The following is a 17,298-nucleotide window of genomic DNA, read 5'->3' on the forward strand; positions in this document are numbered from 1 at the left end:
AGGCATGCACATTCCAGCTCTGCCACACCCCTCACCTCTTCCAGTTGTATTGCAGTCTTACTCCATTTCGTTTATTACAGCCCTGACCTTCTGTGAGAAACGTCTCAGTGTCCCCTTCAGGCAGAAATAATCTATACCTTTCTATACCTTTATATCCATTATTGCGCTTAGCACCCTCTATGAGAAATTTCTGGAATATTTACTTTTTTCAATTATAAAGGTAATATGCATGCTTATTAGATAAATTTTGAAAAATTACACACAAATATTATACAGCTGTCGTAATACTGTGTCTAAAAAGTGTAGAATCTTGATTTTTTAATATAACATTATAATATAAGCATTATTGTGCCATGTTAGTATAATATTTTTAAAGTCTGTTTACAATAATTGGCTGAATCTTTTGAAAGTCAGGACTTCTATTTTGTATCCCCCAGAACCTCAGTGTGATGTTGGTTTGAGCCAGTATAGGGACTTAATAAATGTTTGTTGGAGTCTAGGGCTGAAAAATCAATTGGTCTCCATCCCTACCTTCTAGGAGCTCATTCTGGGAGAGGAGACACATATCCACTCATTATGTAATGTATTCATTCATTCATTCATTCAACAGATACTTATTGATCACCTCCTGTATGTCAGACAAATTACTAGCACATTATGCTTCTCTCTTCTTGAGCAGGAGTCTTTCCTTATTTCGTTTGGGACTGTGAAATCCATTGCATTTCTCTTTTTGCTCGTGCTGCCAGGAAGCTCAGAGCTATGCTTTGTACACATTACCTTCCCTCAACCTAAGGCTCTTTGGTATAATTATCTCCTCAGTCTTTTCTTTTAAAACTTTTGTGACCTGTGTGTTGTTTTAGAAGCTTTCCAAAACAATTTCTAAGAGTAGATAGATATCACAGATTAATGGGGAAAAAATGACTTTTCAGGATGGAAAGGATGACTTTAAGTTTTTTTTTTAAGTTTTGAAGCATGAATTGAGCCAACCATGGGCATTTGTGTGGGCACATACATATCCAAGAACTTGATGCTTTGACATGTATCCACTAGACCTTGTACTTAAGAGAATGAACTTGGGCCCAAGCCAGACCTGGCTTTGAATCTGGCTACCCACAGCTTACTTTATGACTTTAATGTCTCTGGGCCTTAGTGTCCTCATCTGAAATGAGGATCATGATACCATGCAGGGTCATTCAAGGGTTAAGCAAAACAATTTATATAAAACGCATAGTATAGGGCTTGACACATAGTAGGTCCGTGATAGATGGCAATTAATACTGTTGTTATCATTACATCTAGCACAGGCTAGGCCTTATAGAAAGACTGGGCTGTACATTTCGTGTAGCTGCTCCAGGCCATTTTCTAGAATGGCCAGTGTTGAACTAAAATGACCTCCTGCTTTAAGTTAGGGTGGGTCATCCGGGGAGGGCTGCCAAGGCTTGCTTCTCCTTTAGAGAGTAGCTCTGTGCTGGCATTTCTTACTAATTCTCAAATGACAGGAGATGATCACCGCAGAAGCCTCGAGATTTTCTGAGGTCATCCACTTGGGGGTTGGTGACTAAGACTCACAGAGCTCTGAGGTCTCCACCTCCTGAGTTATTTGTAAAGTGACTTGAGCATTCTTGCCCAGAAAGTCCCCTAAAGCCTGTCTTCTAGTTTTGGCCAGCTCTTGCTTGATTTTATTTGGCTATTACTTTCAGTTTGTTTTTCACTTACGACTATTACATTCAATTGCCTGGGGTATTTTTTAGGGAGGGGAGCGTTCACGGGGTACAGAGCTCAGTGTGGCCATCCGTCCCCCATCTTGAGGCTCAGGAGGTGAGAAGGTGCCACCTGTTACCTGGACTGGATGGTGGATGGAGAGTCATGGGTCAGCCCAAAGTGATGCCCGTGGGCTGGGTGTGGACTGATGTCCTTATATGTCCCCTCTTGCAGGGCTGCGTGCGTCAGCTTTTGCGCGGTGGTGATTCTCCCCACCTCTGCCCTTCTCTGCCAAAACAATTGTTTCAGAGAGGAAGCTCTTTGGGTCATAAAATGTCATCTGGTAGTTAGTATATCGTTATATAGACGTATTATATAGTAGCCTGATGAGCAGGAAGTAGGTGATTCATCAGAAAAAAAAAATAACAAGAAAATAAACTCTTACCAAAATGAACTTCCTCTTTCAGCCACTCTTTGTTCCAGCTCATCCTTTTAGAACCTTCTTCCAGCTTCTTAGAAAACAATTGCTAATCGGGACTAACACAGTGTTTCCAAGAGAGGCCGTCGCAGCCCTTCATAGCCAAATGCATTATTTTTCCATAGTTTAAAAAAAAATAAGCCCCACACTCTCTGTCCCCAGTTGGGCCAGGGTTGGGGTGTGGGCGCTGCCTTGAGGACACGGAGCCTTTGCCAGCTCGAGAGACTTCACGTTCAAACAGAAACGTCCTCCAAGGCCTCCCTGAGGTATTTCATTCCCCCTTTGCTAGAACATCCCATTCACTTGTTTCCCTTCATTCTGTTTACCTCACAGATCCAGGAGGCTGCGAGTCGGGGCCTGAAATTCGTCGGGGTCATACCTCAGTACCACTGCCCTGGGCACTCGGCAGGTGGCAGCCCCCCAGCGGATGCCTGGGATGCGACAGAGGAGCCTGGCAGGTGTGTGGCTACGGAGAACCTGGGGGCTGCCGACGCTCCGGTGGGGATGGACAGAAGCCCAGAGCCCGGCCAGGGCCCGAGAGGGGAGGTGCCCACCGCCCAGCAGCCCGGCTCGCCCTCGGGAGCCAGGGATGGCACAGAATCCCCTCCATGCGGGGTGAGCGAGACTCTGGATGGACCGGATGGGGACCCACTGGAAGGGCATGGAGAGCCACTCTCGGGAAGTAAGTATGTCAGTGCTGGGACTCTGACCCGCTGAGAGAGAGGCTGCTAGCTTGTCAGTAATCCCCTTGGCATTTTAGGAAAACGAAGGGAACTAGAGTGTAGAGGGAGCAGTGCATCAAACAGGAGAAACTGTCAGGCCGTTTTCTGGGCCTCCTGACTGTTTCTTGCCTGAAGCTGTCTGTGACTTTCAGGGGTGTGGAGGAGAAGGGGGGCGGGGCAGGGGGCAGGACCACATGACGTTGACTCGTACTTGCTCCAGATTGTCACGTGTGAAGTAGGTTCTAGAACGGGAGGTCGCTTCTCCCGCACGCCCTTGCACAGCCCCTGACTTACCCCGTGTGAACACAGGAAGTGTGAACTTTGCTGGGCACCAGTGCAGAAAGCAGCCCCTACTTTTGGACCTCTTGCTTTGAATATCTGCCTAAAGAAGGAAATCAAGAAAGCCAGCTGAGGACAAACAGTGCAGGAAGCTGGTGATTCAGCTCACCCAGCTATAAACAGCCAGATTTCAGGGAGTTGTATAGTTGACAGATGAGCACCGTGGAAAGAACACTGCCAAGGAGAGGCCACCAGTAAGCGACTCCGCTGAATCACGTTGTAACGGCCGTTGGAGCGCGCCCTTTAGGTTGGGGATTTCAAATAGTGACACAACACAACAAGGATGATAATAGCCAACGTTTATTAATACTTCCTGTGGACCGGGCGCTGGGCCAGCAAGCTTTCCTATGACTGTCTCTTCATTTTTCCTATGATGTGGGTGAGCTCTTCCATCATTGCCCATTTCACAGCTGAGTAAACTGAGGCTCAGAGAGTCCATCTGTTGCCCAGGCTGATGTGTGAGCCCAGGCCGGCCCTCTGCCTGGTCTTTCCTGTGTGATACTCAGACAGACGAACAAGGTTTACTGAGGCCCTCAGTCTACAGGGAGCTAAGTTTCTCTTCATTTTCCCGTGATTCCCTTTTGTCTTCCTTCTCCAGGAAATCTAGCCTCGAGCCATTTCCTGAGAGCCAGGCCCTCGTATGAGCTGCGTGGCCTCTTCTAGCCTTTGGGAGGTGGCAAGTGACAAGACTGACAGGAGGCGGCCACAGGTCTTACGAAGCCTTTCTCTTTAGGCCTTCCTGGATCATCTCCCTGGTTAATGTTACTATTTACCTACTAATTCTTGAAGTTAGCCTCTTAGAAATGACGAGGAACCATTTATACTTTGAGACTAGAAAAGAGGGTGAGGGACTTCCCTGGCGGTCCAGTGGTTAAGACTCCGTGCTTCTGTTCCAGGGGGTTGGGGTTCGATCCCTGGTTGGGGAACTGAGATCCCACAGGTCGTGCGGTGTGGCCAGAGAAAAGAGGGTGAAATAGTTTTTCTTGTTATGTCAGTAGTTCCTGAAAAGAAAACTATGGGCTGGTTAATTCTGGGGCTTGTTTGCAAAGTTGACCTTGGAGGGGGAGTTGGCAGCAGCCTCAGTTCTGGGAGAGATTAGGACCGTTTCGTGAAAGCCTTGATCCTTCTTAAATATGTGCTGAAGTAGAGGCTCATTTGTGGAACTTCTGCCCCCACAGAGTAGCTGAGAGCACGTTTGGATCCCGTGGGTGCCTCCCATGGAACATACCAGTCTTATTTCAGAATCCCCCATTTCTGCATGGCTGTCGGGCTGAATCCCGAGAAGGAGGACTGGCCTCCCTGGAGCCCCTCTGTTGTACCATCTCAGGCCCTGGGAGGGTGACGGATCAGGGCATCACAGGCCCCAGGAGAGAGGGCAGGGAGCACAGGGGTTAAGAACCAGACCTCTTGAGCAAGGTACCCTCCTGTGCCTCAGCTCCTTACCCTGTAAAATAGGGATGGAAAAAAAAAAGTTTCTTGTAGAAAGGTGAAAGGAGAGATGTATTTAAAGCACTCCTAAGTGGCGGTTCTTATGACTGGGGTACAGGCTCCGTCGTCCTGACCATTGCCCCCACCTCTGCACAGAACCCTGCCTTGGGGAAAGAGGGCTCTTGATACTGAGGGTCCCCTCAGGAGTTTTCAGATATTCCTCGTTCCAGAATCCACTTTTCTCCAAGATTTCTTCCAGACTTCCTGCCTCCTGGGGTTGAGTTAACTGGGGAGACTTGCCCTGGGACCTTCCGCCCCAGGTCCCTCCTGCTGTCCTGTGACTGTTCCCTCCCTCACTCAGACACTACCCCCCATCGCTGGGCACACAGAGACCGCCCCCCACCCCCCATGATACCCCAAGTGTCTTGGCCTGCATCTCATTTCCTCAAGTCCCTGTTCTCTATGAGAAAATCAGTTCCTGCTGAGGAATAGCAGGTTAGGGTGTGTCTGGAAGTGGTCAGCCCAGCAGAGCATGAGAACTCTAGCTGTGAGGGGCTTATAGTGCCACCACCCCACCCCACCCCAAGCTTGCTCGGTCGGCAGCTGTGTGTGTCTGTTGTCTGCTCATGGGCCTGGCACTCATCTCTCTGCGCAGGAGGCCACAGGTCTCACTGTTACCCTTTATTTCTCTTTTGGTGGAATAAATGAATCTTTGGATCTTTTTCATCAGTCAGTGACACACAGGGGTTACGAGTGCACAGGCGTGGCCTTGCAGGGGATGGACAGACGTCATCATGGTGACAACCCTCTGAGTGAACTGTTCTGAGCTCTTCCTGTGTGTCTTGACTGTGCTTCACAACAGCTTTGTGACAGCAGATGCTATTATTACACCCGTATCACAGATAAGGACAGTCGCCTGCGTGCCCTCACAGAGTTAAATGTTATCTCCTCGTCTGAGCATTAGTTGAGCAAGCATAGTTTCAACCTCCCAGAAGGCCGGCCGGCTGTCCAGGGACCCTGTCCCCATTCACAGCCCTCACCTGACCCCAGCTTCTCTCCTAATCGTTTTCCGGGGAAGTCTTTCCTTCCCTGGGAAGTCCATGCACCATCACCCACCCCTTCCCCAATGCCCCCTCCCCGCTGCTCACTCAGCTTTCACCTCCCTTTCTCTCAGGGCCCCCTAAGGAGGGTGAAGTGTTTTTAATTCCTCTTTCTGCCAGGTGGGCTTAAATAGGCAATCACAGCAAGACAATTTAAAAAAATCCAGAGGGAGCCTCCCTCCTTCCCCCTCCCTTTCCTCCTTTAATTTGTTTCCTTTATAGGAGCCTGGGGGAGCTGGTGGGGCGGAGGCTGCTCAGGAGGGCTGCCAGGGAGCTCTCATCTGGAAACAGGGCAGGCCTCCCCTCCCCCTCCCCACGGGCTGCAGGGACCGCTCTGGTCCAGGCGTTCTGCTCCCCATGCCCACCTGGGTTTCTTCCTGCTCGTCCTAGGGAATTTCCTGTAGGTTGGATGTCAGGCCGTGCAGACATCACCTGGGCCTTGCTGCAGGCTGCTTCCCTTCTCACATCTAGCTCGCCCCGGTCTCCTGGTGAAATGCAGAGCACCTGGGAAGAGCAGGACCGCGTTCCCATGCCACGTTCTCCATGCGTTTCTGTGCCGGGGGGTAGCTTCCTTCATTCACCGCAGACAGGCCAGTGCACGGCAAGGTTAGGGAAGTGTCGCAGGACGGACCCCTGGCACTTCTCTCCTGGCCTCCAGCGTTCCCATCTGTCTCTGTCTCTGAAACTTGAGCAGGAGAAACAAGGAGGCCACACAGGTTCACGCAAAGTCAACTGGTTCTCACTGGCACCGAAATAATAATGCAAAATCTTCCAAGAGTTACCCTTCCTACCTGCACCTGCTCACGTAAAATGCCTACAGATGCAGCCAGGAACCCGAGCCAGGGACTGCAGTGTCCTTCTCTGGAGGGGGATTCTATTCAGCAGGGATCCTTGGCAGGCAGCCTCTTCTGGGGGGATGCCCCCTGAGCCTGCCCGTCCTCCCTGGGCCTTGTCCTCCCCTCCCGGAGCCCCCAGAATAGTTCTACCCTGTGGTTCTGTCCCCCACCCCCAATCTGCCACCATCTTCCTGGGCTTTCACTCAGTCCATTAACAAATAGCTATTGAACACCTCCCCGGCCCCCCCACCCCCGACAACACACACACGCACATCGTCATTGTCAGCTCCCGCCTTCCATGTGCCGATGAAATTAGCCTCTTGTTAGATTTCAGACACAGCCCAGCATTGGGGGTTTGGAAGAGTCTTGGCTTTGCTACTTACCAGCTTGTGATTCTGGGGGATCCACTTAAGGCTTCTGGGCATAGAAGGGACACCATTCCCCCATGGAGGCTGGAGTCATGTGAGATGATGGCGGTGGTGATGGCCCTCGTTAATACATTCCCATCCCGTGGGCCGCTGACATCCTTACAAGTGGGCCCCGTGGATTGTTGTGCACACAGCGGGTCCCACACTTTGCCTGGCAAGCAGGCCTCCCCCAGGCCCAGAGGTGCCTGAAGCAGCCTCCTCCCAGATGCAGGGATCTGGCCAGGCCTGAGGCCCTTCTGCCCTCTCTTCCTCCAGAGACAGCCACAGCCTCGTCTTCGCAATGACACCTTTCACCTTAGCTCCCCTGCCGTGAGCTCAGCAGACCCGAGGTCCCACCCAGCCTGGCTCCCAGGCCAAGTCTGACACCCACTTGTCCCTTCCAACCCAGGCAACTTGCCAGCCTCCTTCTCCCAGTCTGGCCCTGGGAGCCCCGTGCTTTCAGCCAGACTCTGAACCCTTTCTTTCCTGCAGCCTGTAGGTCCCCTGGGATGCCAGGACCCACCTGCTACCTGCAAGTTACCACCTCTCTGGGGCCGCAGCTGCAGACAGACTGCAGGCTTCCGTCCCGTGCCTAAGTCCCTACTGCCTGGCACCTGCCTCCGAACCGGGCATCTGCCTTCTTCCTCCTTGTTCCCGAGGAGCTTGGCAAGGCCTGAGCAGACCCGGCTGGCAGGCCGGCAGCGGCCAGCTGGCCCCAGCTCCAGGCCCACGTCCCCTCCTCCCCCCTCCACCTAGCTCCTTGCCCTTGTCTGGCTCAGGTCAATCCAGCAGACACAGGTGTGGCACCTGCCATGTTTTCTGGACTACCACCTTTTCTGGACACAAAGCATCTAAATGACACAAGGCAGGCCCCCCCCACCCCCAATGTCAGGGGAACACAGCAAGGCAACGAGACAGAAATAGAAGTGCAAGACAGAACAGTCTCGAAGCTCCTTGGGTGCCCTGCCAGGCCAGTCCTGCGGCCATTCTCAGAACATTCTCAGAAACAATGCCTTCTCCCTCCTTTGGGACTTTCTGTCCCATGTCTGGAAAAATCTTCCAGCTGGGGTCATGGCAGAGTCACAGAGCAGCTGAGAAAATGTAAACAAACTTGGTCTTCTTTTCGGAATCCCTGGTGACTGCTCCTGTGAGGATATGTATTGGAGAGTCAGAATATTAAAACATCAAAGGGCATCGTTTGGGGACAGTTTTTCTTGGCTGGTTTCCATGTGAGTAGAAAGAGGACTGTGGCCAAGGAGGCAGCGGGACAGAGGAGTTTACTGAAGGCTTGGGCATCTGGAAGCAGGTTTCTTCCAATATTTCATTGCTGCTCATGCTTTGGAGGCTCTCGATTCCAACAGCCTTTCCTTTTCCTTCCTGAAAAATTTATTTCTGGCTCTGGCTTTGGTCCTCCTCCCTGGGGAGGATCCAGACGGAAAGCAGGGGGCGCTGTCGGCACCCCACCATCCATCTTTGTCTCCCCGCTCTGTCTCCCCCTGCCCTGCCCCCAAGCATGCTGCTGCTGCTTCTGCCTTCCCTCGTTCTGTTTCATCACGCGTGTGGGAAAGTTGTGGTTTTGTCTTGCCGTGTGACTGGGGATCCTTCTGTGTGATCAAGTGCTGTCATGTATTTTTGGACTTGGGCCACTTCTCAGTTCCCCACTCATCCTCCCGTGCAGAGGCTGTGATTTCTTTTTCTTTCTGTTGATCATTCGTATGCATTTGGGCTTGACCGTAGCAGACCCTGGGGACTGGTGCTCTGGCCCACCTTGGGGTCACCTGAGGACAGCTTTCCTAGCCTCTGCCTGCAGGTGTTCTCTGGAATGGGCAGATGTCCCAGGGAATTAATGCCTCAGGAGTGGCCTCCATCCCTGAGGACAGATGCCCGGCTTCCTTGCCCCTCATAGAGCAATATGGGGTGTGCATATATGGTGTGTCAGGTCCCCAGGTGCCGTGACAGTGACCCGCTCATCAATGCAGCCTTCCTTGGCTTTCAGCTCTTCTCTGTTTCTCGTCCCTGCTCTCTCTCTCTGTTTCCTGGGATTACTTCCCAAATGAACGACTTGCACCCAAAAGCTTACAGGGTCTGCTTTTGAAGAAATTGAAATGAAGTCAAGGACTCGCTAAAGCATGACTTACCCTCTTGCCTTTAGTAGCTGCAGGTCTTATTTGAATCACTGGCACCTTGGACTGGAAAACACCCAATCACTTCCTGTCTCACCCCCCAGCTCTAATCCATTGCTTGATTTCCCTCCTTTACAAACCTTCTGTGCTGTCTGCACGACTCCATTCCTAAAGTGTGTATCTGAAAGTCACGAAATAGTCTAGGGATTGCTAGCTCCGTATACCAAGACCTAATTTCTCCTGCGAAAGCACTTCCTGGCTGGATTGTAGTTGGCTTCCTGAGTCAGGTAAGCGGACCCAGAAAGGTAATTTGGGCTGGGGATGATGAACGGGCCAGCGGTGGTTGTTGAAGATCCAGGTGGCCGTTTGTGAAGATGGGGACCCCTCCTTCCTAACTGGCTCTACCCCATGGATAGCTTGAAATGGCCTCCCTGTCGGCTTCACCGTTGCTGACGACAAAGTCTGTGGCCCAGCATTGCTCCCCGGAGGTCTCTGCTGGTGCTTGCTCAGTTGGGGCTGTGGAAAGCCTTCCTTTGGTCCCAGAATACAGTCGCCCTGTGAGATAATTTGAGGTGCTACGTGGATGGACATTTTTGGTGTGAACGTGCCTCATCATTCGCTCCTGTTTACTGCAAATGGTAGTGGTTTCCCTTACAGTCGTGAAGCAAAGTTTCCTGTTTAAGTGCACTTATTTAGATAAAGCAGAGTGAGTCCATTTTAAAAAGTAATGTACTGGGCTTCCCTGGTGGCGCAGTGGTTGAGAGTCTGCCTGCCGATGCAGGGGACACGGGTTCGTGCCCCGGTCCAGGAGGATCCCACATGCCACGGAGCGGCTGGGCCCGTGAGCCATGACCGCTGAGCCTGCGCGTCCGGAGCCTGTGCTCCGCAACGGGAGAGGCCACAGCAGTGAGAGGCCCGCATACCACAAAAAAAAAAAAAAAAAAAAAAAAAAGTAATGTACTCGGATACTGGAAAAATTGTGAAATACTGAACTATGGGATGCAGTGTCCCAGAATGTGAGTCTAGGCGAGGTATCTCCTGCAAGGAGCGTGGATATCCTTTGTCCTTTTTGCTAATGTCAACCATTGTTTATGACCTTTAAAATATTTCTTTGGAAGAAGGGTGGGGACTTTCTTATTATCCAAATAGATATTTTTGGAAACCAAAGCATATTCCTGACTAGCCCGTGTAAGCAAAGCTTTTTAAGCTGGGTGAGCTCTGATTGCTTGACTAAATGAGTAACACAAAAATAGACCTCCAGACTTCGATTGAAATTCCAGGTGTTTGCTTCCGGAGGCTGACACTGCTCACTCACGGCCAGTAGCGTGTGTCACAGGAGGCGAGGGTCAGCTGTGGGGTGTAGTGAGTATTGATTTTTAAAGAACTGAGCTATAAATGAAGGCACGGGAAGCAGAGCCTCAATCTCAGGGCCTGCTTGGCTGTTTGAGCGACCTACCACTCCAGGCAGGAACCTGCATTTACTGGAACGTATTTATTTTTACATATCAATGATGTATTTTTGATGTACTTGATTAAGTATTATGGGTCTGGCCCCAGGAAGCACCACTGCAGTTTATAAATAGTCAGTTCAGGGATGTACAAGGTTCCAGGAATTACAGCAGTATTTTTGTCTTTCTGTGCCTCTGTGCATTTACTTGTTTTTTTAAGACCAGCTCTCGCCCCAAACTATGTCTGCTTTTTCTTCTAAAACACACCTTCGTATGAATTTCTAGAAATGTCTATGTCCTTTGCTCAAACACCTAACTGTACAAATGAATCCCAGCTAACAGCTATTCATCATATGCCAGATTCAAAACCTAAGTCCTGCAACATGAGACTTGCTAGTTAGTTTTATTTGGGGCTAAATGAGGATTCTAGCCTGGGAGACAGTGTTTCAGGTAGTTCTGAGAAACTGCTCCAGAGAGGTGGGGAGAAGGACAGTGTTAGACATGATTTTAGTGAAGGGGTCACGTGCAGTGGAGCGCACGTGTTGGCAGAGGCTGGCTGCTAGTCACGAGAGCAGGTGTCACTGTTAATGATTTTAGTGCTTTTCTAGATACGAGGAGATGCAAGAATTGGGCTCATAATGTCTTCTCCTGAAAATATCTGACTGTCTAAGAGCTTGATCTGCCAGTTTTTCTCAGAGCGCAGAGGACCTCCTTCCTGATCTCCACCCTGAATGCCTTTCAGGGTGTGTTGAGGTCGGTGGCTGCAGTGGCTAGTGACCTCATCCTTGTAGAGGCAGATGGCAAGTGCCACTTTTTTGTTGGCAGTCACCTTAAGACTCAACCTTTGAGGTCCATGTCACTTTTAAGCCACCCTAACATACTGCTTAGAATTGGGTTTTTTTTTGTTGTTGTTGTTTTAAATTAAAAGAAATTGATTTTGGCCGCACCACGTGGCATGTGGGATCTTAGTTCCCCGGCCAGGGGTCAAACCCGCACCCCCTGCAGTGGAAGCACGGAGTCTTAACCACTGGACCGCCAGGGAAGTCCCTGGAATCGGGTTTTATTACTAAGTAACAGTGCAAAACCTAACAGAACTTTGGCCTTTGATATCGTTTCTTCAGGCTCCTGTGAGATCCCGTCAGGCCCAGTGAGGCAGTATGTCACCATGTGACCTCTTCTCTCCCTACTCTCTTTACAAATCCCAACAGAAATGGAGATTTTCGCCCTTTTCAACAAACCGAAGAGCCATCAGAAGTGCCGGCAATACTATCCCGTCACCATTCCCCTCCGGGTCTCCAGGAATGGCCAGACGGTGAGCAGTTTGGATGCCAACTGGCTGGAGCACATGAGCGACCACTTCCGGAAGGGCGGCGTCCTGGTGAACTCGGTCTTCTCCCTCGGCTTGGTCAACGGTAGGGAAGGCACAGCCCACCCCTCGGGGGGCCCTTCTGAACTCTGCTGCTTAACTCTTGTCCTCTCAGCCCGTCTTCAGAGCCTGCCCTATTCAGAAAGCTCTGCGGCGGATCAGCATGCTGTGTTTGATTTCTGATGAACACATCTAGAGGAATCTTCCATAAAGCGCACCACCCATGTTATGTCAACCCCTGCAGGAGTCAGCCAGGTCTATTCTAACATGACAGAGAAGCGGGAACAATTCTGTTTCATTGATGGTGACCTCGATCTAGGTTGCTTTTAAAACCTTTTCAAAAGGTTTTCCCAGGGTTTGTTAATTACCCCCTAGGATCATGCCGCTGCAAAAGTACTAATTGTTTGTAGACACCATTACAGTTTGAAGCAACAGTAGCAGCCCCTTGGAATTAACTGCAGAGAAGTGCATTGGTTTCTGTAAGCTCCATGGGGATACACACTGCTCCTGGGTCTCTCGGCACCCAGTGGCCCTGCCAGTAATGGGTTCTCTCTGGGGGGTTGCTGCATGAGTAGCACTATTGGTGTCAGCTTTTCTAAGGCAGAGAGAAAGTTTGCCCAAAGTGGGGAGACGTGTCACAGGCAAAGAAAGGGTTTTCAAGTTAACACGAAGGCAAGTTGAGTTGCTAGGGGCGTCGGAATCGGGAGACAATTTGGGGACTAGGGCCAACCTGCCAGCATGTGTGGATGCTGAGGGCTGCAGGATCCCGAAGTAAGTGAAACGTAAAGTAACACCAAATCTGATGATCCCAGCAAAACGTGGCAGGGGGCACTGACAGCCCTGCGTCTTGGTTGAGCAGTTTTCTCTCTAAAAATTAGCAGCGTCAGGAACAGAGTTTGGATGCTATATTACTTGCGACCCTTGAGATGCTAACAAGCATCCTTGGAAGAGACATCAGTCTTAATTCTGAATGTACATACATGCAATCATCCAAAACCTTAGAACACTGTACAGTGCAGGTCCCTTGTCCCTATCTTAGTAGCAATATCTAACGTTAGTATGTTCATATAGTAGCAGCAGGCATTGTATGGTATCGTGGGCCACGACTATTTGTGGGTGGGTGAAGGACATAAGAAAGGTGACGGGCGGTCTAGTAGAACTCGCTGTGTCGACGGGGCTGTTCTGTATGTGTGCTGTCCAGTATGGTAGCCACCAGCCATTGGTGGCCGCTGACCACTGGAGATGTGGTACGTATGACTGAGGAACTTAATTTTTATTTTATTTAATTTTCATTAATTTAAATGTCAATAGCCACGTGTAGCTTATAGCTAGTGTATTGGACAGTGCAGTTCTAGAGTATATTTTCATTAATACAACTAAGCACGAGTCAGTTCCATTCCCTGGCGGCAAGATCAGTAAACTCCCTCTGCTCCAGGAGGCCTTCCCTTGGTGCCTGCAGAGTTCCTGGAAGCCAGGGGTCGTCCCGGCCTATTGAAGATGCACCGTCCAACACCAGGGTGTGTGCTAGGGCCAGATGTTTACAGCCCTCGTCATTAGCATTAGGGAGGGCCAGGGAGGAACCCTCCACCCCCTGCTTCCTGCAGGGACACCCCGTTGCCCGTCTTCGTCTTCGGGTGTGGCAACAACAGCCCCTTTTATCTCCTCTTGGGCCCAGAGGGGCTCCCTGTGACTGTGCATATCTCCCTGGGAAACTGATGTTAGTTGCACTAACATCTTAAAGATAGGTAAGGAGGCGCTGGACGTGGCAGCCACCAAGGCAGCCACGGGTCATATCCCCACCTTGGGAGAACTGGGGTTTCAAAGGGGAAGTTCTCTCTCTTGCCTGCGCGTGTCAGAGGCGAGCTGAGCCCCAGGAGAGGACACCTTGAACTTGAAAGTTCACGCTGCCGTTCGTTGTCTGTCTAGCCATTCTGCCTTTGGCAACCAAGGCTCTGTTACCACCTCCAGCCCTCCCCCAGCCCCGATCTCCAACCTTGAGTCCAAAAGCACAGATAACGTATACAGTCTTGCTTCAGATTTGACTAGAGTGTTGGAAATGCTGTTATATCCTCCCTTGGCTTTAGCTGCATGAAATCCAGCCTTCCTGCCTTGAAGACAGAACATGAAATTTTCCCTGGCAAGTGCAGCCGAGCAGCCTGTGCTGAACCTGTGACGTCTCCACAGCAGGGCTGCCCACACGTCGGGCTGCACCGTGGCTGCACATCCCTGTCCCGGTGACGGCTGCAAAATTCTCAGAACAAAATGCGTCTGAACCCACTCAAAATTCAAACGCGATTTCACCCTGACGTTTCTCATAGGAGGCAGCGTGTGACCTGGGAGAAGGGCTTACTGGGTTAGTGCGTTTCTGCTCTAGGAAAGAAAGCCCAGGCTTTCTGTTGGCCAGGGAGGAAACATGCATATGTTCTTTAACCAGAATTAAAAAAAAAAAAAAAAAAGAAAAGCAAGCTAATCATCATTATAAAAAGAACCCATTTCTAATAGGATAATTAGTGTCCTTACAAATAAACCTGGCAGAGCTAGGAGCACATCTTTAAGCTGTTTGCCATCTGGAAAAGCATCAGTCTTCTTAACTAGACATTTGTGCTTCAGAATATTTTCCACAGGGTCATAAAATGCATGAGAGCTTTGTCCCATAAACAAGGTGATGTTTAGCCCGAAGAATCCAGTGAAGACTCCATCTTCTGTTTTTGAGTCTTTACCTCCCAGGACATGGAAAGGCTTGTACCATCCTCGAGTTGGGCTTCTGCTCGTGGCCTCCTGGGCGTCCCTCCTGAGAATGCCCAGGTGTCCTGGGCTGGGGAGGCTGTGGCCTTGGGGTCTGGTAGACTTCAGGCATAGGTGATAGGGCAGCAGAATGATGGTAACACACCCCTAGCGGCTCCTGTGCGCTGGTCCTCGGCCAAGCAGCTCACACAGCAACTCATCTGATCCCCATGGCTGAGTGGGGTGGGTACTGTCGTTACGTCTGTGGAGACCGAGACACAGAGCACTGAAGTCATTGCCACGGTGCCCAGCTGCTAAGTGGCAAGAAAGTGGTTGGAAGAAAGAAGGGTGTGGGTGGGGAAAAGGGACTCGAGGAGAGAAAAGAGGTTTGAGGTTTGAAAAGAGGTTGAGGCCCCCGGCTGGGCCCCTGTGGAGGGGAGAGCTGAAAGTCACCCTAAGGGAAGTAGCAGGACCTGGTGGCAGCCAGCAGCGTGGATGAGCCCAGGGGATGCTCAAACAGCAGGATGGATGGATGCACGGAAACACTGCAGCCAGTGAGATGAAGGCCAGAATCTACGCTTCCCAAGGGTGGGAAAGGCCGGGCAGGGAGACCCTCTGCTGAGCTGGCTGCCGCTGAGGGCTCGGGCGGGTACCAGGAGTCTGGGGTAAGGGCGAGGTGGAGCTGGCTGCCCACCTTCTGAAGCTTGTTTTCCCACCAAGGGCTTCCAGGCCTGCAGAGTCCCTGCTGCCATCACTGGCCACCACCAGCTGTCCTTGCCCTGCTCTCACCCGCCTTGTCCCCCTGGCCCCGTCCTTGCGCTGCATCCCTCTTGGTCTACCCTTTGCCCTCCCCTCCCCACCTTGCTCTGCCCTTGGCCTTGCCCTTGGCCCTGTCCTAGCCCTCCCCCTCCCTCTCCCCTCGCCCCACCTTCACCCTCTCCTAGCCGGGCAGTCCTTCCGCCTCTGGCAGCATCATCTCTACTCAGCCCATGTTCACAGGTCTTCCACTGTTTCCAAAATGTCCTTTGCAGCAAGTAGCGCAAACCAGAATCCAGCCCAGCAACAGGCACTGCATACGGCGACCACGTCCCTACGGCTCCTTTACCTGGAAGAGTCATTCTTCATGACCTTGACTGCTTGAAATAAACCTAGCCTCTTAGAATGCCCTGCGCTCTGGAGTTGTCCGGCCAGTGCCTCATAAATTTATCTTGTTTCTCCAGCCTCTGTTTCCTATAAACTGGAATTTAGCTCTAAGGCCTTGATAAATTAAGCCCTTAGGTCTAGGATACATTCCAGATGCTGTTGTGTTTGACGAGCTGTGTCACATCAGGAGACACGTTGTACCTAGAAGTCCCTCCCTTCCTACCTCTTTAAAGATTAGGTTTTCCTTAAGACTCTCTCTGATGCCCCAGCTTCACGTCAATCCAAATAACATTTGGTATTTAGACCACATTTTTGATGCCTGGCATAAACCAGATTACCTTGTATTTGCAAAATACATAGGTAAAAAACATGTATGTATTTTAAATAAAATACATGTAGGGACACATTTTAGGCAGACATGTTTGCAGGCCCTTGGGCAGGGCCTGCTTCCTATGCTTCTTAGTGTCCTGGTGCCTGTCCACCGTGCACTGTATACAGGAGGTGACCAATAAAGGTTTCTGGATGCTGCTCAGTAATGCGTAGTGCTGGGGGAAGCTGGCGTTGGGGTGTGCATCACCAGGCCCCTGCAGACTGGGGGAGCAAGGGAGGATGAGGTTGCAGGAAGTTCACGGCCACTGCCTCGTCTGACCGCAGGCTCCAGGCATGTTGGCCTAGTGGTTGCAGGCGTAGCTTCTATTTCAGAGGAGCCGCTGAATAACATAAGGGGTACGTTTCACTTACACCATGAAATGCATTTTCTCTTCTATCCATGGCACATCTTTTAAGTAAATTTTTTCTTGCAGTATAGCACACGTACAGAAACCAAGACAGATCCTAAGGGTCCAGCTCAGTGGGTTTTCACAAGGCGAGCACACCCGTGTAACCAGCACCAGATCAAGAAACAGGGCATCCCAGCTCCATCAGAGTCCCACTCACGGCCTCACAATGCCTCTCCCCCAGGGCGACCACGGTCCTGACTGGAAGCGTCACAGGTGGGGCGTGAACTTTATGTGGGTGGAGTCTGCCCTTGCATTTGGCTTCTTTCTGTTTGGCTTCTCTTTGTGAGATTCATCCACATTTTTACACGTCACTGCAGATCATTTTTTCTCGCTGCTGTATGCTGTCCCTTGTGTTGATAGATACACCTTATCCATTTACACACATATTTTTGTTCTTTCTTTGCCCCATGCAGGAAGGCATGGCCTCTGCATGGATTTGGCCCCAAACAGAAGCCGTAAGGCCATCTCACTGCAGCCCCACTGAGATGCACACAAAACACGAGGACAGGCAGAGCAGCCTAGTGGTCAGAGCACGCCTGCTCCATGAGGCTGGGCCCCTAGGCTGCTCATCCCCCGGCTGGAGCACAGCCCCTGGCACATCCTCGTGGTAGCAAAATAAAATATCTGTCACCTGTTGAAAGAGCATAGGCTTTGGAGTCACACAAACTACATTTCAGGTCGAGATAGGCCCTTGTATGCGCTTG

The 17,298-nt window shown here is 50.9% G+C and overlaps 1 protein-coding gene across 1 annotated transcript in view; it reads left to right on the forward strand.

The window, feature by feature from the left end:
• The window catches only part of RFTN1 (raftlin, lipid raft linker 1), a gene marked incomplete at both ends in the record, with an annotated part of 182,526 nt that overhangs the window by 115,580 nt on the left and 49,648 nt on the right, over nucleotides 1-17,298 (forward strand). The window contains 2 exons of the mRNA XM_079705075.1: nucleotides 2,513-2,861; nucleotides 11,791-11,994. Coding sequence (XP_079561201.1) covers nucleotides 2,513-2,861; nucleotides 11,791-11,994 — 553 coding nt within the window. The remainder of the gene's footprint in view (nucleotides 1-2,512; nucleotides 2,862-11,790; nucleotides 11,995-17,298) is intronic.

Source organism: Hyperoodon ampullatus (assembly GCF_949752795.1).
Source record: "Hyperoodon ampullatus genome assembly, chromosome: 5".
NCBI lineage: Eukaryota > Metazoa > Chordata > Mammalia > Artiodactyla > Ziphiidae > Hyperoodon > Hyperoodon ampullatus.